This window comes from Hippocampus guttulatus, chromosome 8, assembly GCF_054856545.1.
Source record: "Hippocampus guttulatus isolate MCC_2025c chromosome 8, RoL_Hgut_1.0, whole genome shotgun sequence".
NCBI classification, from domain to species: domain Eukaryota; kingdom Metazoa; phylum Chordata; class Actinopteri; order Syngnathiformes; family Syngnathidae; genus Hippocampus; species Hippocampus guttulatus.
This window is the reverse complement of record NC_141268.1, coordinates 22,523,731-22,547,768: the sequence shown is the minus strand read 5'-3', so window position 1 is coordinate 22,547,768 and position 24,038 is coordinate 22,523,731. Positions and strand designations below refer to the sequence as shown.

General features: G+C 44.7%; 1 protein-coding gene and 1 long non-coding RNA gene across 2 annotated transcripts; one reads left to right on the top strand and one right to left on the bottom strand.

The window, feature by feature from the left end:
- Positions 1-8,668: 8,668 nt before the first annotated feature.
- On the top strand, positions 8,669-14,051 carry mitfa (melanocyte inducing transcription factor a). Its single transcript, XM_086117472.1, has 9 exons — positions 8,669-8,701; positions 9,823-10,035; positions 10,171-10,266; positions 10,373-10,481; positions 11,527-11,610; positions 11,811-11,867; positions 11,984-12,059; positions 12,282-12,429; positions 13,614-14,051. The coding sequence occupies exons 1-9, from the start codon at positions 8,669-8,671 to the stop codon at positions 14,043-14,045; spliced, it is 1,248 nt and encodes a 415-aa protein (XP_085973598.1). The 3' UTR covers positions 14,046-14,051.
- Positions 13,732-17,887, bottom strand: LOC147201870 (uncharacterized). Its single transcript, XR_015101587.1, has 3 exons — positions 17,780-17,887; positions 16,871-17,485; positions 13,732-13,864 (listed from the first exon to the last, which is right to left on the bottom strand). It is a non-coding gene; the product is annotated as an uncharacterized LOC147201870 (long non-coding RNA).
- Between the last annotated feature and the right edge of the window lie 6,151 nt (positions 17,888-24,038).

Here is a 24,038-nt window from a genome sequence, read left to right as displayed (position 1 = left end):
ATACATCCGCTCAAGACATGCAAAGCCTGTCCAACCCCCCCTCTCCCAACACATTGGCACTATGAGGCCATTTCTTTTATTTCTGCTGCCTGAAAACATTTTTGGGTTGGACATCAAAAGATAAACACGAGACAAGAGATCAACCACCTGCAATTGATTTCCAATGATGATTATTTCGTCTTTGTTTTATTGCTATCTTGACATCTGATACAAAACTAAGAGGCAAAAAAAAAAAGGTTGGCGTTAACCTCTTGGGTATATTTTGGTCTTTTTGGCTTCCCGCTGGCAATTAAAAAAAAAAAAAGACACAGACTTCCCAAGTTTATCACGGAGACGCGATGTTCTTTCAAGTAGAACAAGTAGAAGCTTTGTTTTCCAGCTGCATTTGAAGGCACATTGGGAGATCCGTTGCCATCGTCATCTCTGCTCATCAACAGCCTGCCGCGCATGTGACGGCATACGTGGCATCAAAAAGGAAGGATGTCAAAAAGTTGGTCAGCCGCCCAGCGTATTTTGTTTACGATCGTATCTGAGTTACGTCGCTCCATGCGGAATGGCTCCCACCCCACATCCCACGGCGAGGGCAAGTCGGGGGAAAAGCTGAGGAGAGGAAGAAGTACATGTCATTGACTAAATATATGCGTTACAACGCGCTCAACTTTTGTTCCGAATCAGCTTCTTGTGACTGGTTACGACGCGACTCTCTTCTCATTCATTCCCGCAGCTTCGCTGTGCTTTAAACTGTGTGGACGCCGAGCGTCTGCAGCGCGGACGCTCAGCGTACGGAGAGTTTTCAGGGTAGGTTGTCCCAATGCGTTGAAATGAGACGAGTCATTGGATAAATGCTGGTTTTGTCCCGCCCATCGGACGCTCAGCGTCTCTGGGAGTCTAAGGACAGTGGGCGTTTATGGGCTGGACCGGACGCTCAGCTTTTCTGCATGATGATTGGATGGTCTGTCAGAGGCCGAATCTCGTTTTGATTGACAGAGAAATGAGCCAATCACCGATCTTTTACCAATCTAAAAGTTGTTTAATTTCTTTTTTTTTTTTGTATTTGTCAATATTTTGGGGATGTTATATGTTTAAACGAATTCTAACATGATCACGTGTGTTTGTGTGTGTGTGTGTGTGTGTATGTCTCTCTCTCCCTCTCTTTCTCTCTGTGCTGAAAGTGCTCCAAAACGGACTTCTCTGCTAAGTATAGAGCGTATCTCGAAAGCCTAAAATTTGATTTAGCTCGAGGTAATTATCCCCTCTCCCTCCCCTGCGCCCCTGAAAGTGCGATGTGTGTGGCTCGTTTACCGCCGCCTCGCCCTCCTCGCAACAAACTCCTGCAGCTTGATCGCTTGGTCCCATTCGAGTGGACCGGAGAAATGCATTGGATGTGTGCAGAGGAGGAAATTTAAAAAAGTCCTGGGGAATGTTATCGAAAAGTACAGATGATTGGCTGTGAAGGTAGCCTGAGAGAGAGGTCAACACTCTCTTGAGTAATCCATTTTCATGTTTGGGACACAAAGCAGAGCATCTAATCGCATTTGCTTCACATCCCTGACGTCGCCATTGTTTTTTGTCTTTGTTTTTGTTTTTTGGTTCCAGCCGCTTTTAGAATGAATGCACAAAAACATGTTTACGATGTTATTGTCTATAGTTAAAAAAAGACCGAAATACGAAAATCTTTTCATGAGACTAGCTTCAAATGTGTGGAGGAGGGTGTAACAGAAATGTTCAGCAGTAGCATTCATGAAATGGTGTCCAATGGTGCCAAGGGTGTGCCAGAAGAGGGCGGAGCGCTAAATTTGCTTTGCTGAAGCCGTCTTTTAAAGTCATCAACCGCACCATTTGTGTTTTTCACTTGACTGCAAGATATTTTGTCTTTGGTTGGTTCATATTGTTTTTTTTTATTGATAGCAGATGCACATAATAGCTTGGCTCCACTGAAATAAAATCTTGGCGCATGCAGAGGTCGCCGATGGCGTCACGGTCCACTCGCCTGACTTGCGTGCGGGCAGCGTGCGATCGGTTCCGCTCGGCGAGGATGTGAATGTCGGTGTGAATGGTTGTTCGTCTCTATGTGGGCCCTGCGACTGACTGGCGACCGGTTCAGGGTGTAGGGTTAAGCTCCACCCACCGCGATCCTGTTCAGGATAAGCGCTGTCAAAATGGATGGATGGCAGAGCGAATGGTAGCAAAAATGTCATGTGACACCTGGGGATCTTGTTTTTTTTTTCTTTTGCTGGCACCAACTCAGCACAGCAGCGGCCCTGGTGCCGAACGAGCACCAAGTTTTTGTTTTGGTGGAAAAGGGGTTTTGAGAGATCTCAGCCGGAAGGGCCAAAAATGGACCTTTAAGATAACAGAAGATAACAAAAAAAAGTGTTGACAAACTTTAGTCTTCTTTATGTCGTGTTTGTGTGTGCATTAAACAGGACTATGTTTGTCTCCTGCTCGCATGGATTTTCTGCATTCGCACCTTCCAAAATCACGCGTTAACGTTTGGTTCATTGAAAATATTCCACAGGAGTGGGAATGCTGCACCGAGCGCCGACAGGTGCCTTGCGATTGACTGCTGACCTGTCGGGGGGGGGGGGGGGGGGGGAGCGGCATCTCGGCCAAAGCCATCGAGAATAATCTCCAGCTCATGACAAGTGGGACGCAAAATGGATGGATGGATGGAAGTTGAGCTACAAAAATACCTGCATCCGTGCCACTCCAATATCGTTCGCAATGGATTTTCTCATAAACGTCATCCCAAATGGGGACGTTTGTTTCTTACGTTAATGGGTGCGATCGGACCGAGGCGCATAGAACTTTGATGGCCTGGAAAAGACCCAACATTGAAAAATCATATAACGCCACGTGCAGACATTTGCGGTGAAACGCTGACCTTTTCTTTGCACTGGAGGCTTCCTGAGAGGAAGAATGGTGCATTTGTAACTTTGACTTTTTGATTTTGGTGGAGGTTTGAAACAGAGTGAAGGGAGTCTTTTGTTTTTTCACCGACAGCCCTTTTCTCTTGCAACTTAGATGGCTTTTTCATCAAAGTATCTCCAAAGGAAAGCATGCACAGACTAATGATATCTGACATGGATTCTTAGTCTTCCTGTTTCAATCAGTTTGATTTTCTTATATCACATATAAAACGTGTATATTAACACTCGGTTCCGGCCTTCCTGTGTGGAGTTTGCATGTTTTCCCCGGGCCCCCGTCCCACATTCCAAAAAACATGCATGGCAGGCTAATGGAACATTAAATCCGGGTTGTCCAAACCTTTTCTCTAAATAAAGTACATAAAGTGTCACAAAAATATTGATCAGATCTTTGCTCGCTGACAGGAAACAGCCAAGCAATGAAACACTATTGTTAGTCACTTGGACAAGTGCAAATTCACACAGTGATTTTCTTCTTGGAAAAGGATATTTAATTCTTGCTAATCTTAACCACTGGCCACAGGCAAAGGAGCAAAGACATCTCTTTGTCCAGTGCTCTTCCTCTTAAAGAAGTAGTTTGTCCCTCCGTTCTCTGATCGCGCTCTTCAGAATGGCTAAAAATGTATTGGATAAGCTAAGTTTTGGTGAAGGTTTTGTACGCTGGATAAATAGCGGGCACAGCAGCGGCTGTTTACAACTTTGGGCCGTCCAACAAAATAGCAAACAGCGCAAAAAATGATACCAGTCACAAATTCGTCCTAGCTACATATGTAATGGAGCGATACATTAAGCTTATTAAATTATGACGGAAGTGACGCAACAGCTGACTCCAAAGCAAAGTGCATCACTGAGGGGCTGCGGCCATCTCTGTTGGACTCCACCACCCTCCGCGCAAAAAAAGTTTTTTCTTTTACAAATCCAGAAAAATCTTTAAAAAGACGCTGATGATTATTCAATATATTCTTCCATGAAAAACCAAATCTTCAAAGTATTGAAAAAAAAAATGTTGGGAGAAAAAATATTTGAACATTCTCACATTTTTATGAACGAGTCGAGCAGATCTCAGAAATGGAGGACCACCTCTGGATTGCTCAGTAGAATACCCAGCTTTCATGCTGCCTTCGGGATTTTTTCCCACGGTCTTTCTATCCCACCCATGATTTAAATTGATGTTCCCGTGTGAATTACTGTCAAACTGTAAACACCACATTTGAACGAACCACTGTGAAAAGAAACGTGTTTTTTTTTTGCGTACATTTCCTGTACACATCAGAAAATATCCCGTGGCACACCCTATTTTAGTTCGTGATGATTTAACATAGTGACGCTCCTCAGGCCATTCCAACGGGTGCAAGATGCTTATTGACGATAGTGACCGATGTGACTGTCAATAGAGGGACCACGCATTTTATAGTCGTGTTGCATGCAAAGATCTTGTGAAGGGCTCCATTATTTTTTTGCTAAAAGAGGGACAGTAACTCAAAAGTAGAAAAAAAAATAAACCATTACGACTTACAAGTCCAACAGGACTTTTTCAATCACATGGCTGCACAGGTTTCTGCGCACTACTGTATTTGTATTGCCTCATCGTCACTACTCTCACGTCAAAACGACTCGGGCTTTGCCATCTGAACACAATTGGCTCTCAGTAAATGTTTGGAAAGATGACATGCCCCCAAGAGAGGCTTGATGAGACAGGAAGAAGTCAAGTTGCTTGGACGATAAGAATAGATCTATTTCTTTTCAGGGGTTGAGGAATGACGCCTACCCCTTCAAATGTTACTGGTCCTGAAGGCAAAGCCTGAAACGTGGACCCACGTGCTCTCTTTGAGAAGGTAATAAACTTGTGCCTCACAAAGATTCTGCGAAGAAAGTGAGAGCTTGTAGGGGCTAAAAGAGACATCCTTTGTTCACAGTTCCCTCCACAGCCAAAGGTTGGGTTGAGGGAAAAGGCCACACTGCAGAGGGAACTTAAAGGAAGACTTGGCTACGACTCGACAATGAAGGCTTTCTTGGCTTTCATCAGCCACTGTTGTGCCGCAGGGCGCTTCCACCGAGTTTGTATTTGTCTCCCCAGACCATTTTCCAATAATCCAAACAAAGATGGCCTGTGTGAGTTGTCGTGACATTATATGAGATGACATGGCAGACCTGTTATTTTATCCTTTTTTAAAAAATCATTACGCTCACGCTTTATATGGTGCCCAAGTCCACACGAATAAACCGACGACGCATCAACACGCTGCTTGAGTCGTTCAAATCATCAAAGCGCTCGGTGAGCAACCAATCGCGGCTCACCTGTTCTTTGGGTTTGGTCACGTGATGTTGGCAACCCAAGGAACAGGCGAGGTCATTTTCAGTCGACGGCAAGTGGCAAAATCGGGTGGATTTTGCTGCTTAATTCACCTTCCACAGGCATAGTATTTATCAGAATGCCATCTTCAGACGCGTGGAGGCGCATTGACCAGATGATTGTTCGGAACATTTCTGACTTGACTTTCCCATTAAAGGAGACATTGTGATTTTCTTTCTTTTCAATTTCAAAATTGTTCTCACGCTCTGATGAGCATGCCCGTAATGTGTTTTTGTCAAAATTATATTTCAAGGATTACATTATCGCATGATTCATCCAACCATAATTCTTGAAATGAGCTCGTTTTAGTGGCCGGCCCTCGTCATGCATGCGGGCAAGGCCTCGCCCCACCCCGAGTGGCCAACGGTGAGTCTGGCTGCTCAGCCGAACATTCAAGTGCCATGATGCGCCGTTATCAGAAGCTAACGCTGGTAACACGAGTAGCTAATGTTAATCTGTATCAATACTGTAGACCCTCTTACCCACAATGCTTAGTTTCCAGCCCCCTATTTTAGGGCTCGCACGCAAACGGAAAACCCGGAGAGAAGAACTGTCCATTGTTCGCGCTATCGGTCAGCAGTCTCCTGATGTCAAGTTTCTTGAACAAGGTCCCAAGAAGGAAACGTGTTCATTACATCGACGCAATGGAACCGGTCGTCCAAGGTCAATATGTAGAAAAAGTGAAGTTGGTTAGAGGGAAAGACGACCTCAGATAAGCTTTCCAAATCAGATCGGTCACATGAAGCCATTCTGTTTCTCAAAGAGAGCAGTCGCAACATCGTGAATTGCGAGATTGTAAACAAGAGTGCATCCACGGACAGGGCGGGACTTTGATGCCTGGAGTCTTATAATTATTTTGTGTGTGGTTGGGTGAAGGATATTTTCTGGAGACAGCAAAGCTTTGTTGCTTTTGGTAGACACAGTACGTCGATCGCTACTTTAATGGTTGGAAACGTTCATGAAATTGTTTTACCGTACGTCAAAGAAGCCTTTCAAGCTAGCTTAGCTTGCTAGCTGCTGACAAAGATGCTTGTTTGCAACACCTTGCTCAGTTGATGTCAAGTGTGAGTGTCAAGTGTTGTGATTATCAGATCAAAAGTTGTGCCAGACGGGTGTCAAATGTTCCACGATATTCCATCATATTCATTTTATATTCCTACTTAAAAAATAGAAGAAAAAAACCCAGATTAATGTGGAACGGCAATGTGAACTCAAACCTGCACGGGCATGAAATCAGGCAAGGATCACGTCCACCTCAAATTAACATTTACTGATATAAAGTGATCAAAGCCTATCCTTGAATTTTTGGAATGGTGTAAAGTGGTCACGTTGACGACTTGAAAGGCATCGTGCTGGTGTTCTTTCACTCAACTGCTTCATTCGGGTTTACAGTCACAGAGAAGGATTTCTTATTGCCAGTCGAACAATTTGGAGCAACCGCAAACAGCACGGGTAATGTCGGACTCGGTGGCCATTTTGCCCCCGTTATCTCACTCACTCGGCCGTATGCCTCGGAACGAATCTGCCTCAGCGCACGACGTACAAATGTGACGTCAAAGGAGATGGGTCTATCCCGCAGCTCTGCTTCCATTTTAGATCTTGACCGGCCCGTGCTCCTGTCACTGTTTCAAAGTGGCTCTTCTACTCTTGAACATCATTGGCTAAGAAGCCGAGTGTGTCGGTGTGGGGATATTTTGGTTCCGTTATGTAACAGAAGGGTGGCAGCGCAAAATGGCTCTCTCACAGAAACATTGCCTAGTTGCATAAACATGCTCTCGATGTTTGGCCCTTGAAGAAAGGTATCGTGCATTAATCAACCAAAATCAGCTGGGATCAGCTCCAGCTCGCCCGCCATCCTCGTGAGGACAAAATGGATGGATAGATAAGTGGTCCCCAACCTTTTTTTGTGTCACGGACTAGTTGAGACGTGTACCGGCAACCTTTAAATTTTTTTTTCCTTCATTGCTTTTAAATTGCCAGTTTTGAAGCACTGGCAACAAAGATCATTCTAGAGCAATTCAACCTTTTATTAACATTGATTTCTTTTCATTCATTAAATCCATCAATACACAGGACATTTTCTTTTTTTTAAATGAAAGCTGGTAAAAGCCAAGCCTCTTTGCGTCCCTGAATAGGACACGGAATGACTGCGGTTCAGGAAGACCTCGGACCGGCCCATGAAAGCTCATTCACTCGGTTGTTTGAACCGTTGTTGTCATGCTCCGTGTTTTTTGGTCATTACTGTGTTGGACGCTAAAGCAGTCAACAGGTCCTGAGCGAGATATCATCAACTTTGTTTTCTTTGGTGAGAACCTCCCTCATCCTCCCTCCGCCAAAGCACCCACAGGGCCTCTTTTTCCACCACACATGCTTATTTGTGAACAGAAGCCTAATCGTGCACATCCACTATTGTTTCTCACACTCGGGGAGACATTTGGTGCCAATAAATAAAACCCAGATTGATTCTATCTATTCTTCCATCTTAATTCCATTATGTATACCGACCAACCCAGTCTGATTCGGTTCAGCATGTTTCCATTTCAACAGTTTTGAGACCACGGTCAATAGTTCGTCCCCAAATCAATCAATAAAATTTACTGGCACAGATTAGACGTCAAACCCCCATTAACTCATTCAGTACCAGCCAATTCTGGACCAAGTCTGAAAAGACGTTTAAAAACGTCTTTGGGAGTGAATGAGTTAATGCTGTAAATATGAGGAAAGATGTCACGCACCCTGTTGTGAGGGAGGAGGAGGATGAGAAAGTAATTTATTCCCCCACCAAAATATATATTATATATATAAACACCTGTTTTTATGCACACAAAAAAAAAAAATCACCTCCCTCAAACGTAGTTCACCTTTAAACAAAGCCCCCGCAAAATGTTGGTTAACAAATGTGAGTGCCTTTTTTTTTAACTTGCCGTACATTCGTGTTTTGGTATGTGTGGTTTGTAGGAGAACAGTCGCACTCAGTTGTAGTCCTGATAATAAGAACAAACAATGTTCTATACTTGATGAGCAGAACGAAAGAATAAATGTTAGTTTGCCTGAAGCTAGCTTCAGTTCGCAGACTACTGGCCAAATCATAAAAAGACTTCTTTGTGAGCTGAAAGCGGTGACGTCAAACGGGCTCCATAAAGACATAAATTCATAGTTTAGCGAGAACAACACACCAGTGGGAGGATTAGTCTCTGTGTCCTCCTCCATTTCTTAACTTGCATAACTAATGAGCCTTAAATCCTTGATAACTTAGCCAGGAAGGCTGACTGCTCCCCCATTTAAACGTGCTAGGCTAACGGCATAACTTGACAACATAAGAGTGAATGTAGCTAACGTGCCTCTTTTTTTTTCTTTTTTTTTTACATACATTTTCCAAACAAATATCATGTTGGAGATGCTTGAATACAGTCACTACCAGGTAAGATGGCCGAGTCTTTTACCGTTGATCGTGTGGATATTTTTTCTTAAATGGCCCCATGGATTTTGTGCAGACCAGCTTCCTTCCAACTGCTGATGTAAAATGATGGCATTGCTGTACTTAGTCAGTGGCATTTATTTATTTGTTTTACACGGCTTTTTTTTTTCTTGAGAGTTTTGTGTAACTAGTCAGTGATCATGTGACATAACGTTTTCCCCTTGATGAGGATTTCCAGTGGGGTCCAAAAAACATCTGTTCAACTTCCATTCCAATCCTGGATTCGAACTACTCATGTCAAAACTGGGCCACCGCGGCACCAGCGAAACACGTGTACCGTTCAAAATTCAAAATCTGGAAAAATGGTGAAACGTGTCAATAGTGACAATGACTACGAGTATTTCATGACGACGGCATATCATGATCCTTGAGGCATGTTAGCCAACTGGTTCTCTCTTCCACCTCACAGTTCTATGATCGGGGCTTCCTCTTATGTGGCGTTTGTATGTTCTCCCCATGCTCGCGTGGTTTTTCTCCTCCCACATTCCGGAAACCATCAAAGTTCTGTTCACCGAAGACTAAAAATAGGAGCGGATGTGAACTTGAGTAGTCGTTTGGCTATCTGTCCCCCGGGCGCATCCGTCTTCTTTCCCAAAAATCTCCATCTCACCTATGCAGAGGAAAAGCAGCGTCGAAAATGGATGGACACGCGGATGGATTATTACTGTGCCGAGAACCTCTGAGTTGTGCTGCTTTTTTCCCCCCCAAAATGCCTGGAAAGGGCTAAATATTGATGGACTCCATGAAGTGGTTTAAAAACGTACTTTTCTCACGTGCCGTATACAATGATTTGTTGTTTACGATGATACTAATGCAGCGTGTTATACCGGAGACAAATTCCTTGTGTGTTCTACATACTTGGCCAATAAAGATGATTCTGATTCTGATGATTCTGATTCTGATTCTGATTCATAGTCTCGCTCCGTCCATATTTCTGTCTTCATGGTCATCCTGCTCATCCGAAGGAGGAAAAGCATTTCTTTGTGATTTATGGAGGGATGCATAAAGCCCGAGTCCAAAGCCCTATCCTTTCTAACATTGAGGCCCGTCTTTTGCTCGCGTAGGTGCAATCCCATCTGGAAAATCCCAGCAAGTACCACATCCAGCAGAACCAAAGGCAGCAGGTGAGACAGTATCTGTCCACCACCTTGGGAGGCAAAGCCGGCGGCCAGTGCCCCGGCCAGCCAGCCGAACACGGCATGCCACCCGGGCTCGGCAGCAGTGCCCCCAACAGTCCCATGGCTCATCTCACCCTCACCTCAAACTGTGAGAAAGAGGTACGCGTAACAAAAGTCATGACTTCATTACGTTTGGGTGACTCGACGGCGTTTTTCTCTGCTGGGAGCATTTTATTGACTTATCTATTTATTTTGAACGTCATGAAACGCGTTCTTGTTTTTCACGTCACACAGATGGATGAAGTTATTGACGATATCATCAGCATGGAGTCAAGTTACAATGAAGACGTTCTTGGACTGATGGATCAAGGGCTTCAACTGAACAGCGCAGTAATTGCAACCTGCTTTTCTCACTTCAGCCGTGTTGTTGACTGCCCATATTTTCAGAAATAAGAAGCATAAGAATGCGTCTGACAATTCTCAATTTTCTCTCAAGCTCCCAGTGTCTGGTAATCTTCTGGAAGCATACGGCAACCAAGGACTCCCCCACCCGGGCCTCGCCATCAGCAACTCCTGCCCACCAAACATCAAAAGGGAATATACAGGTAAAATGATAAGTACGAGAAAAAAAAAGCTGTATTTCCACGTTGAATACATTCTCCCAACATTCCATGGGTAATTATGGACTTGTCCGAACATTGAAAATCCCTGTGATCATGATTGAGAATTACAGCAGGGGTGTCCAAACTTTTTCATTTCAGGGCGGCATACATGAAAATACAACGATGCAAAGGCCACTGTAAAATTCTTCAACCTTCATTCATTAAACACGCTAAAATCCGTCACGCAAGCCATTATATACTGTTAACTTTTTCAGGTTACTCTGGAAAACGGTTACATAGTTGCTAAACGTGTGTTAGGGTGGCCAACAGCCCTTTAGCTCACTAGACTAGAGCCACCCCTGCACTGAACAGCAGCTGAATCCCATCTCCACATTCTGAAGCAAAACAAGTCACTGACGTAGTCACTCTTCTTGTACTACAAATACTGCTACTGGTTACTCTAAAATGGTTCAATGATTTGTTGTTTACGATGATACTAATGCAGCGTGTTATACCGGAGACAAATTCCTTGTGTGTTCTACATACTTGGCCAATAAAGATGATTCTGATTCTGATTCTGAAGAGCAAAGAGGAGTAAGATGACCACTCAGGAGTTCATTTGGATCTTTACGCATCTAGAAAAGTTGTTCAGAATGTGAATCAATTTATTAGTTGTAGTGGCACCTATTTTTTTTCTCACTCCGCCCACCTCCACCAATCTTTTTCTTTTAAGCTAGCCCCGTGGGCCGTGTCAAATGTCATTTTTAATATATGCCGCGGGCCAGTGAAAAATGAATGCTGGTCCGCAAACGGCCCCCGGGTTTGGACTTCCCTGCATTAAAGTAACCAATATCCTCATGACGACCCAATTCTTGTTGTCAGTTCACTGCTAACGGTTGGTGAAAACAAATGTGGGCTATTTTCTTGTCCTTCCATAGTTTTTTTTTTTTTTTTAAATGACAAGAGTATTGATATTGTGTGCAATTTAGAAATGCACAAGATACAAATCTGTGTATTGTATCAATTATTGACCAAATAATGACTCCAGCTCCTGGCATGAAGCAAGTACTGGGCAAACCTGGACCCTGTGGCCGGTACGAAAACTATCAGAGATCAGATGGCTTTCCAGTAGGTAAGCAACAGAAAACAAATGCTGAAAGCGGTTGTGGATTTGCATTTTCGAAAAAGTGTCCAGTATTTTGTGAATGACAAAATCGCACACAATATGCACAACTTGAGATGTGCAGTTAACAGCTGGCACTCATGACATGTGATTGACTTTGAGTTTGCCCAGTCCAAAGCCTAAATCTCACATTTGTCTTTGCTTCAAAGAGGCTGAGGTTCGCGCTATGGCCAAAGAACGACAGAAAAAGGACAATCACAACTTGAGTGAGTCTTTTCACATATTCTCGTGCGGCGATGACGTCGGTGATGTGGAGCAAAATACAAATGCTTGCTCCAAAAGTTCTGTCGACTGACGCATTTCGTTTGTACCCCGCTTGCAGTCGAGCGAAGGCGCCGATTCAATATCAACGATCGTATCAAAGAACTTGGAACCCTAATACCAAAGTCAAATGATCCGTAAGTATGACTTGAGAGCGTTCCAGACGAACACGTGTTTGTTTTTTTTCTTCACGTTCGAGTCGGTCATCGACGTGATTTCAATCACTGTCCTCCTCGCAGAGCCAAGTGCCCTTAGAGTGGAACACTTTATTTGTTCAGAATGGCCATGAAGAATCCTCTCTTGTTCCGGTCAGCCGGCTCAGCTGACTCTGACTTTGGACCTTTTATCTCCTCTTGCAGGGACATGCGCTGGAATAAGGGCACCATTCTGAAAGCTTCCGTGGACTATATCAGGAAACTCCAACGGGAGCAGCAGAGGACCAAAGAGCTTGAGTGCAAACAGCGCAAGCTGGAGCATACGAATCGTCACCTGATGCTTCGTATCCAGGTGGGTTGCCACGTGCAACTCGCTGCGAAAAACTATTCGCCCTCCTCTCAAACTCGCTTCATTGCCCACTTGAACGTTTCACAACGTCAAACAAATGCCAATTCGAGTCAATATAAAATGAAAGTTTTAAATGGAGAATATTCATTTATGAAGAAAGGGGGGGAAAAAACAAACAAAGCACTCGCCCCCCCTTTATCCTAATAACTGTTTGGGCCACTCTGAAATCCACAAATCAAGTGTTTTGAAAAAGTGTCAGTCAGTACTGTACTTCCACACCTCCGTGGCGATATTTCCTTTGAGCTTGAGCATCTTTTATTTGAAAGTCAAGAGTTTTTCATTGCGGTGTGTTGTATGTGCCCGCTCTGCTCGAGACACGCTCATCTGATGACGACTGGGCTAGTGAAATAAGCCGTTGTCAGCCATCCAAGTCGGCTCTCGCTTTATGCAGCACTGCCCCCTGCTGTGGACTGAATTTGACCTTAACGTGCCATTGGGCTCACATTCTCAAAATGAATTTGGCATGAAACTAAACATATTGCCGAAAGGTAACCATTCCACCTCAATGGAAGAGATTTCTCAGAATTGTGCTATTTGTCATTTGGGAATTTCATTTGCGGCAGAGTACTTCCATTTTCAAGTACACATACTTGGGTGAAAATCCTTTGCAAAGCTGCAACATGTTCATTTGCCTTTGCTGTGGCCTGACCTCTACCCGATCGAGGACGCGTTTTTTTTTGGTTTTTTTATTGACCGCAAGAGATTTTCGAGGAGCCTTTTTACAAACTTCTCTGAGCCTCTTACTGTCAGACTGAAAAGGGGCAGAGGGATGTCCTTTGCATTTATTTGTCTTCTAACATGTACTACATCTGTCTATTTATTTGGGTCTGCACCGAAATATGTAAAGCAAGAATCTCACTCACTCATATTATTGAGTATGCGGAATGAAAATGAAGTCATGTGAATGGTGTAATTGGCGGCCCACTCGTCTTCAGTTCTGATGTTGAAAGAAGACGCTCAGAGATCAACAAATGCAAAGCAGACGCAATTTTTCAGTTCCGCCAAGACACGATGGCAGCTGACGGCTTTAAGCGTAGAATTCTTTTTCTCGGCTCCAGGCCGTGATTTAAGCGGTCGCAGCAATTTTGCCATTGCGCTGACCGTCTCCTATTTCGTCTTTGGCACAGGAGTTGGAGATCCAAGCCCGCGCTCACGGTCTCACCGTCGTCTCGTCCCCGTCGGTGTGCACCTCAGAGATGATGGGTCGGGTCATCAAGCAGGAGCCCCTCCTCGATGACTGCGCTTCGGAGCTCTACCGTCACGCCTCGACTCCCGACATGTCCCCTCCGACCACGTTGGACCTCAACAATGGCACCATCACCTTTGACCCCATTCCCAGCGACACTGGGGATTCTGGCCCATACGGAAACCCCAGGACCTGTAAAATGAAGGAGTTGGTCAGGGATAATACATTGTCACCCATTTCCCCAAGCGACCCATTACTATCCTCAATGTCTCCAGACGGCGCGGTTAGTGCGCACCACAGTTCGAGTTCTAGAATGGAGGACAGGTGTGTCCCTGTTAGCTTAGCCTTACACTCACCGACTTTGCATTTGTAGCTTCTCGGCAACGAGGCACACATTTTCGTGAGCCATCAAAATGGTCTTTTTGGATTGTAAAACGTGTCGATCCCGTTTAGAGCAGGGATGCCCAATTTGCTGTCCTGGAGAGCCCCCCGATTGCAACAACTAGGGTCATTATTAGGCTTCTCCAAAGAGTGCTGATCATTTGAATCAGGTGTGTTGGAGGAGGGAGACATCTCAAACGAGCTGGATAGAGGCTCTCCGCGACCGGACTTGGCCACCCCTGCATTTAGAGCAAGACAAGGTACGCTGGTTTAATTCCACTGCTGCCCCGCAGCAAACAGGCACCTGTTACGATCTGGGTTGAAACCACGGCTTATGCGGCCTTTCTGGGCCTGTGTTGTCCCTTTTCCACCGGTTGCGGGCCACCGGCCGGGTTAGCACCAGCTCTTTCTTTTTCCACCACCGAAAATAGGCCGGAGCTCTGGTGCTTGAAACTGGTGTTTAAGCTGGCCCCAATTCATAGGTGTCAAACTCAGGTCCTGGACGGCCGCTGTCCTGCATGTTTTCCAAGTCTCCCTGTTGCAACACACCTGATTCAAATGATCAGATCATCACCAAGCTCTGCAGAGGCCGGACATTGAACCTGTTCATTTGAAGTTATCGTCTGTATATTTTGTTAATGTTTGACTTTAAATGTTATCAACACAAGTGGGGAAGAAGTTCCCTTTCATTCTGTATTTGAAGTTGCATGCCTTTTACCCAGTGATGCTGTCAGAATGAGACTTTCAACGCCAGGTCTTTTTGCTCCAAAATCAATTCTGGAAGCAAAATGTTGAGACTTTTGACACTTCTGTCATTTGCACTGGAATTTACAGTGTATCACTAAAAGCATCACTTGTGCGCAGGTCTGCGTCCGCGCCGTTTGATTGGTCTGATTATTTTAATTTTATTTTGTTGTCGTACACCGTCTTCGAGTGTTTAAAGTGAGGCTCCAGGGACTTCTCCGGCATACCTTGTTTTCACGAGAAATTCTTGGATAGCTGGTTTTGAAATCAGACGGCAATGAAAATAGTTTGCTCAACTGTTGTTCACTTTCTTTTAAAAAGGAGTGTGGTCGAACGCCAGGCTGCTGAAACATGACATATGCACATAAATTGCTTTTGCCGGACACATAAAATAATTTGGTAATAATTTCTCGTCTGACTCCTGTAGAGATAATAAGACGAGTGGTCAAGAAAATAAACTTGATGTGATGCTTCGAGCCTTATTTGACGTATACCCCCCCCCCCCCCCCAACCGATGCACAATTTGCATGTGCTTGCTTGTTTTTTTTTCGTGACCTTAAAAACCTTCGAAAAAGGAGGCCTCAAGTCCACCTGGAACGCTGTACTCGGTGTAGGTAGCGCTTTTAGCCAGCAGATGGCACCCTAAGGAAAGGTTCCATTCTACGAGGCCAAACGTTTATTCAGTTATTCAGCAAGTGAAGGAAATGGAGCACTCGACTTTTTGGAGAGAAGGGGCATTGTTCTCTAACATCAGAATTTTCTTCTCTTCACAATCCTTTTTTTTTTTTTTTAATTGAATTGAATACAACTTTATTGTCAATTCAATTCAATTTTTAATTATATCGTGGGTTGTTATTGCTCATTTTCAACAAATCTTGATAATAATAATGACTTCGTCCCAAACGCTATTCCTCACATTTGTCAATTTTGTCATCATTTCTGATCCCTCATTTGTCAAATCATTTCTGTTCCCTTTGTTGCTGGTATCAGAACTCGTGATGACGCCAGTGATGTGGGGCGCCACCAACGTTTTACTTTGAATGTGCGCTGCCAGGTAACACATCTCATTGTCACGGCAGAATCACTCCAAACTGTTTGAAATGTAAAAAATAAAATACGTGGCTTCATGCAGTCCATTTAATCTTGTCATGTAAATGCTTTTTTCGATTACTGTATGTAATCTTGAGAGAAACCACCTCATATAGTTCAAGAAATGTGAGCATGCATTCATCTGAAAAGCCACACAAAGTTCAAAAGAAGATTCAATTAGGGCACCGGTGTCAAAGCGAAGGCCCGGGGGCCAGATCTGGCCCGCCACATCATTTTATGTGGCCCGCAAAACCAAATCAAGCATGTCAAGTTCTATGACGCTTGCTAAAGTCCGAACCAAAATTTCAAATTGTCATATATAATCCACAATAACAGTCGTTATTCTTGACTTCTGATTTTAAAACTAGTTGTCGATCAATTTGTTGTGCACTGTGTTGGTAATATATGGAGGTGATTAAACATCTATATGGTTTCACAAAATTCACCGTCATAAGGGCCCTCCAAGGGAAACAAACGGTAACTACAATGCAGCCCACGACAAGAATGTGTTTGACACCCCTGAATTAGGGCAACATCTAATGATGTCTGCTTTTTGGATCATGCCGACGGCAATATTAAGAGACAGCGTTTCCACTTTTATCCATTTGAAGTGAAAACTTTTTTTTTTAACCAGTCAAACATTGATTAAGAAAAAAAAAAGTATTTTGTTTGTTTTCCTATCCCCCCCTCCCCCCCCCCCCCCCCCATCTCATAACAATGTGATCCGATGACAAATATCCTATCAGCGTTACTTTCTTGCTATTTCCAAATCTTGTCGGCGTTATAAATCCGTCAAGTGGAGGGGTGCCCAAACTTTTCGGATCAAAGATCTACTTTTCGATCAACTAACCTCCCGGGATCTACCCTTACCGGCACGCGCACGCGCACACACACACACCCCCACGCCATGATGAGAAACAGCCTGAAACTGAGAGGCATGCGACGCACTTTTGCAGCCTGTTAACTATTGCAGCTCACACGTACCGTTTTAAAGTGCTTCCCTGGACCCGCCTGGATTCCAATTCTTTGCCAGTGCCCTCGGTGAATTGTACACGAAGCAAACTCTGAATGAGAATAATGACGATAAAAGATAGAGCGCAACAGCTCTGATCACAAGCTGCAATTGCAGACTGCTGAGCGCTAACAACTTCCGGTGGCCCGGTGACGTACTCGCAAGCCACCGGAAACTCATGATTTACCTGCTTTATTTTATTTTTAAAATATTTTTTAGTGAAAATGAGACTGATAAGATGATTAGGGTGCAGCGTACATGAACACAAAAAAAATATGTTACTAACATGTACAAAGTTTTTTTTTCTCCTCGACACTCTTCGGTTCTCCTTGGGACCTGTCTTAGATCTACAGGTAGATCCGGATCGACGTAATGGGCACCCCTGGTCAAGTGTATCACTGCGACAAGAATTGTGTTGAGTGCGCTTCTTTCCCCGGGATCCCCGCCCTGGGCGGCGGGCGGAGAGACGTTGAACCAAGGAGACGGAAAGATGATCAACGTTGCCTTCCTGGCCGCTCTAATAGGCGAGTGATGATTCCATAACCCCCAACGTTCCTCTGGAGCGTGGCCAGGTCTCCTTTGAATCCCTCCATTTGGCGTCAAGTGTAGGGAGAGCAGGCGAAGGATGAGGAGGAAGGAAGACAAAGTTAAACACATTTTGTGTGCGTGTGTGTTGCATGCGCGCGCGAGCGAGTTGTAAAGTATATTTTTAGCATCAGTTTCGTTAGCCGAAACGAAGGAGAAGAAACATCCCTCTACGTGTCCCGCCGTCTTGCTGTTGATTACAAAACGTCAAAAGGGATTAGCCGGCTTTTCTCTTTTGCAATCGCGTCTCGTTTAAACTCCGCGTGCACCACCGAGTCACGTCCAGGTCTGCTTACAGTCGAGCAGGAAAACCCAAGTGTTGTGATTGCATCTTGCCAAGGCGGGTTTGCATCATAATAAACATCCCCTCGTTGCTGAGCTGTCTGGAGGATGCGGAAGCCAAGCCGAGGTCCGACTTGGGAAGGGAGACTTCCTGTGCAGCGGCAAAAAAAAAAAACAAAAACAAAAAAACAGCCCAGCCTGTGCCAGCAGCCTTGTTTGAACAGCGGAAGACGGCTTTTGGATTTTAGTAAGAGCCGTTAAAAGCCAGCGCGGTGTCAAATGTTCCTTCTCCAACAGGTTTCCTCCAGAGGAACGGCAACACTTCATCAGCAGTTTAGTCAAATTGCCAGTAAACTGCTGTGCCATATGGGCGCCACTCCTGACTACGGGGGCAATCTGTTTAACAGGAGCACGCTGGTAAATAGAGGCCGGCGAAGGGGGGAAGAAAATGATCAATTACTCACATTACGCACAGTCCTTCAGGAATTTACTTTATTGCTCTGGACATCTGTTTTAATATTGTCATAATGTATAATCAGATGGGGCCTGTTCCAGCCAAGTGGATGCCCAAAAAAAAAAGCAGCCATAAATGCCCAATTAAAATGCACAATGACAGCTCTTTGTCCAGCTGCTAAAATAGAATGTGTGCGCGCGTGGTCTCCTCCACACCATCGAGCATTTTTATTATTCTTCTTCTTATTTTTTTCTCCAGGTAGCAACGATGACATGGCTGCAGATGAACTTTTTGTGACGAGGTGGGAATGCTCGACCACACACAGACAGACAGAGACGCGCACCTGCGACGTGTTACCGGAGATTTCAACAGCGGAAGCATTCTGAGGAAACGCATCATTGAAGGTAAAAGGCGCGCCTGGCCGAGAGTGTGTTTGCTCCCACTTGAAGTGGGAAAGGAGACGGCGGGTGAATGTTAAGGAGAGCTTTAGAGAATGCTCTCTTTCTGCCTTTTCCGAGGATTACTGCTCTTTAAGGCAGCAAAAACATCAATGCGGGTTTATTTAAAGGATGAAGGCATTTTCTCAATGGTATTTGGAGGTGGTATCATCAGGTCTTGAGTGAGGATTAGCACCGTTAGGCCTCTTTGGGCTGCGTTTCCTGTCCCGATAAGTCGGATTTCACCTTCAATCTGCGTGTAAGCCCCGGGGCTCGGCTCCTCCTCGCGCGCTCCTCTGAGGTCCAACCTTGATCCGGCACAGCCCAACTGGGCCTTCCTGGGCTATCTTGCAGATTTGACCCCCCCCCCCCCCGCAACATTTTGCATCTCCGTTATTTTCCGGGGAATTTTCCCCTCTGTCGCTGTTCCCCAGGCCATTTATCATGGCAGCCTCACACCAAAGTCACTCGGCAGTCACCTCGACGGGTGGCGGGGTTAACTACTAAAGTTGTACGTAACTTGGAGCTTTCCATGCGATGATTAATAAAGCCGCAGAAAATGAGCCCCTGTCCCGGCAGCTCATGCAGTGTGCAGCATCTGTGATGGTCAAAGCAGAACAAATGACTCCCTGGTTTTGTTGCCGAATTGCAGTGCTGGACTCGAACCGGACTCTCCGGCTCAAAGAGTTCAAACACGTTTGATTTTTTTTCATTCTATAAACAGCCGACAAGGTGACGTCTTGGCGCCGAGGAACTACGTTAGAGTGAGTTGAAGAGTTTCATTTCGACAAAACTAGAGCTTTGTGGCCGGCGCAATGACGTTCATCTTGTGTGCTTATGCTTAAATTAGGTTAAATGTTTCTTCTTTTTTTTTTTTCCCATTCAAGTCCTCAAATCAGGTAACCCCTGTGCTTAATTGGATGACATCTTGAGGGATGAATCAACCAAACATTTGCTCGAATTGTTCGTTTCAATTAGGTAGTCCAATTTGCAACCTCACAAGAGTCTCTGCAACGACGGAGCTTTGTTTGTTTGTGTGTGTGTGTGTGTTTGTGCTCGTGCGTGTGCGCGCGCGCGCGCGCTCGCGCACTGTTAATTGGAGCATTCCTTTGCCGCCTCTCTTGATTGAGGAGCTTGGGGACATCCTGTAGTTCCAAATGTATGGGCCAAGCCAAGCCAGGCCCGGTCCCCTTCCAGAAAGCAAGCCCCGTAGCCCCGCCTGCGCCGCTCCGCTTTATTTATCCGCAGCTTGTTTGCTAATTGTGATTTGGCGAGAAGCAATTGTCAGTCACTCTGGCCGAGTGTCTCGATGGAGCGCGGACAGCTGATTTCTTTGAAGTGACGTTCGGTAAATATGCATTAACGGGGGACACAATTAGCGCTGATGAGGGTGATGGGCAACCTCATTCCATTGGCAACTTTAGTCGCACCGCCAGATAAGCGGCATTATCGCGAAAATTGGCCGAGGGAAAACAGCACCTCCCATTGCCAGGAAAGGTTCCAGATAAGAGCGCAGCTGAAGAGAAATATAATTGAGGCGGAATATGTTAACCGAGGTGTCATGGGCTCATTGGAAGTCATTTAGCCAAATGTCGGCACTACCTTGAAGAACGTTTAGGCCTGACAGACATTAATCACCGGGACAAATATTGTCGCTCATTCAAGCACATGCGTGTTAATTATTCAGAAATGTATTTCAATGCTCAACGATTCAGCGATTTTTAAATTCATTATTTTGGATCCTTGATGAACCGCTTAGATTTTAATTTCTTTCCATTCAAAAGTAACCCAACAGTATGTGTTTTCCGATATCTGGAAGCAGACTGATTATCTGACGTCTGTCAAGTCTGGAAGTAGGGGCAGTGGCTTTATTATTATTTTTTTCACGGCCAATTTTTAAAGACACAAATAAGCTACATCAATGAGTGGGTACAGTATCCCTTCAAGCTTATTTGTCACCATCTTGGCAGAGATGATGAAAATCTGGAATTTTTGCATTTTTCAAAATCCCGTTAAAACGTGTATGAGTTCAAGCTGCGATGTGAATTGGCTCCGGCAATTTCAATATTTTGGCCTTCTTTGAAAGTCCCATTCAACACGTTCATCTGTGAATTCAAGTCTGATTTAACTGTGGCGAACTGATTTTATTTGCGGTGGCTCCGAAACACGCCTGTCAATGTTCGTCTGAGCCGTATGATGCTTTCTTATTTCATCATGCTCTTTCCCCCCCCCCCCCCCCTCCCTCGTCTTTCTCGCTCACATCACCCCTTTCGGGGGACTTATTGACAGCGCTCTCATCCACTCGGAGAGTCTGAGAGCGCTGGTGCAGCGCTGGCTGTCAGATAGTTCTGCTGGTCGACGGGCTCAAGTGACAGACCTGCAAGCTGCCGTGGTCTACTTGACACATGATGGCTCCAACCGCACGGCAGGGCATAACTTAGTCATAGAGGGTGGGCAAATTCGGTGGCAGAACGTGGGCTCGAGCTACAGAGGACTTCTTTCCCTCTCGACTTCTCCTCGGAGTTGTGACCGTTGTCTCGGTATCCTTTGCAGTCATCTGCCAAACGGGCCTCTGCCGTCTTAAGAGTGCAAATGAGGGAAAAGGCTCCTAGATGAGACGGGACTTGCCGGTGCGCATCTACACGTCGTGTAGACCGGGCAGCCGTGGTGCACGTATGCACCTCTGGTTGAAAACTCAAGAGTAGCGTGTCCGGCATGCCGGTTCTCCTCTCTCCATCTGCGCCTATGCCAAATGGCCCCCACAAGTGGTGCTTGTGACTCCCATCTTAATTGCTCCATTAACTGTTTGTGTGCTGAAAAACAATACTGAAGAGAGGTTAGATGAAGACGTGACCTCCCCTGCTGCAATTATATGAAAAGTAGTGAGCAATTAGCACTCTTTGCAATGTGACACTGTTGCTGTTTATGCGTGCAACTTCAACTTCTCCCCGGTAGTGCTGACACGTTTTCTGATTTACATAATTGGCAGATTGGCCATTAATGGGAATGGCGAGTGAGAGGATCCCATTAAGATATGGAGTGAGATCTGATCATCTCCACTGCTTGTCGGCCATTTATCTCCATGTGTATTGGACGCAGCAGAAACCGTGCGATTCTTATCATCAGGTACATTTTGGGACGGAATATCAAACTCTCCTTCAATTTCTGCCCTCATTGTTCGGTGGACTGTGTTGAGTCAAAGAGGCATGTCAGTCGCAGGTCATGACACCTTTTTACCACTGAGGGGCAGTATGTGGACAGGGAGCAACTGCGGTCACACAAGTCCATGTTTCAAAACGAGATGATGATTATTCGCCAGTCAGTACGTGCTAACCTAACCGCTACTCTAACTGAATGCGCCCTCGTGTTAATCAATAGTAACATTATTTGGAAAATAAAATCGTAATCATGAAATGTAAAATAGATACGTGCTAACCGCTACGCCACCGTTCTGTCTGAATGCAACCTTCTGTATATATAAATACATATAAATATTATAATTATGCAAAATAAAATACACACCTATTATAACATTAATAATAATGATTGTTATTATTATTATGTTGTTTTTGTTGTGGGTTTGAAACATGGCTTGGGCCTTCCTGTCGTATTGTATTCGCCATTGGCCCTCTGGCCTCCTCCCACATTTCAAAATCCTGCATGTCGGGTTGACTAAAGACTTCACTGCCTTTTGCCCAAAGTCAGTTGAGATGGGCTCCAGCTCACCCGCAGCCTTTCGGCGACAAGTAAAAGTAAATGGATGGATTTAAACCAAAATAATCATGATCACAATTTTGTTACCGCCAATGTGGAGGTTGTGATGCTGGCGCTAGGACCATGGTGCAAATGAGCAAAAAAAAAAAAAAAAGGCACTCGTCGCCCCGTCCTATTTCAGATCTCCTTTGATTAATGCTGCCGTCTGGTGCGTCAAGCACAACGTTTGACTGTAGTGGACGTTCACACGAACCTCAGGGTCACCGATGAACGGCGCAATTCGGCGCCGTGTGCTGCCGAGAGGCCCCTAAAGTTTATGGACGACATCTTAACGTTTGTCAGTCGACTTTTATTGATGGATAACGCTCTCTCGTTTCGCATTCAGCCAACTGCAAAGAGAGTGCTCGACTTTGGTCATGGAGTTGAGCATTTGGTGGTGAGGAGACGTGTGCAACAGCACAAAGGAGCCACGCCCACCACACACACACACCGCTGTCGGTGACTGACTGGCGTCCATTTTCTGCCCTGTGTGGGCCTCTCTTATTTGCTCCTCATTGCCTCCCTTGCTCACAGTGTGTTGGACTAATTTTCAGTGCACACGATGTACTGTAGGAAGAACCTGACTCCTTATAATGTTGTTGTTGTCTCTCTTTTGTGTGCGCTTTTTGTCTGCTTCCTGGTGGGAGCGAATTCTTGGCATTCTATTTGATTATGTCATCGCTGTACATTTTTGTAAAGCGAAATGCTGTCGATTGCGATTTTTTTTATCATCAAAAGTCATGTTAGAACATTTTTGGTTGGATGTTTCTTTTGGGACACTAAAAAGGATCAGTGGCATTTCCATTCATTTCAGGAGGGTACAATGTTGAGATCTGAGTGTTTCGAGGGACACAGAATGACTTTCTACAGCCAACAACTGTTTTTAAGATAAGATAAGATAAGATATACTTTATTTGTCCCGCATTGGGGAAATTACAATCAGAATTCGGAAAGGAAAAAACATTGGGTAGGGAGAGGGAAAAAAAACCCCACGCTCGAACTATCCTCTTCCGAGGATAATTTAAGTCCAGGATAAAAAAAAGACCCTAGCACCTAGACCCTTTTTGCTTTGCGCTTTGCTTGAGATAGTAGTTGTAATCATACAGCATGTATTTCGAGTGATTGGCAAGAAGTAAACATGCAAATGATTTTTTTTTTTTAAATTATTCGGTGATGTTCAGGGTTACCTTTACACGCCTAATTGATTGTCTAGAAACAACATGCGTTTTTGTTGTGCTCATTTCTCGTGTGTTGGTCTCCCGGCGCATTTTTTCCATAATCAAATGAAATATTTCAAACGCACCTGACGTGTTGCTTTTTGATAATAATTTCTTGTGAATGCAATAACTGTCATGTCCTTGCTTCTGGCAGAAATGAATTACCGGCGTGTTTTTTTTCTCCCTTTTTTTGTTGTTGTTTCAGATTTGATACTATTTACTAAACATGATGAAGGTTATTATTATTATTTTTTTAATTCATTTTGTGATCCAAAGAGGCCTCCAGTGACATCTCGCGAGGTGTCGGAAAACAATTCCGACTTTCACATCCTGCATCCGTCAAGCTTTTATTCAACATTAATAGCGAGCAAGTGAAACATTGCACTCTTGAGTTCTCAAATTACAATGCGGC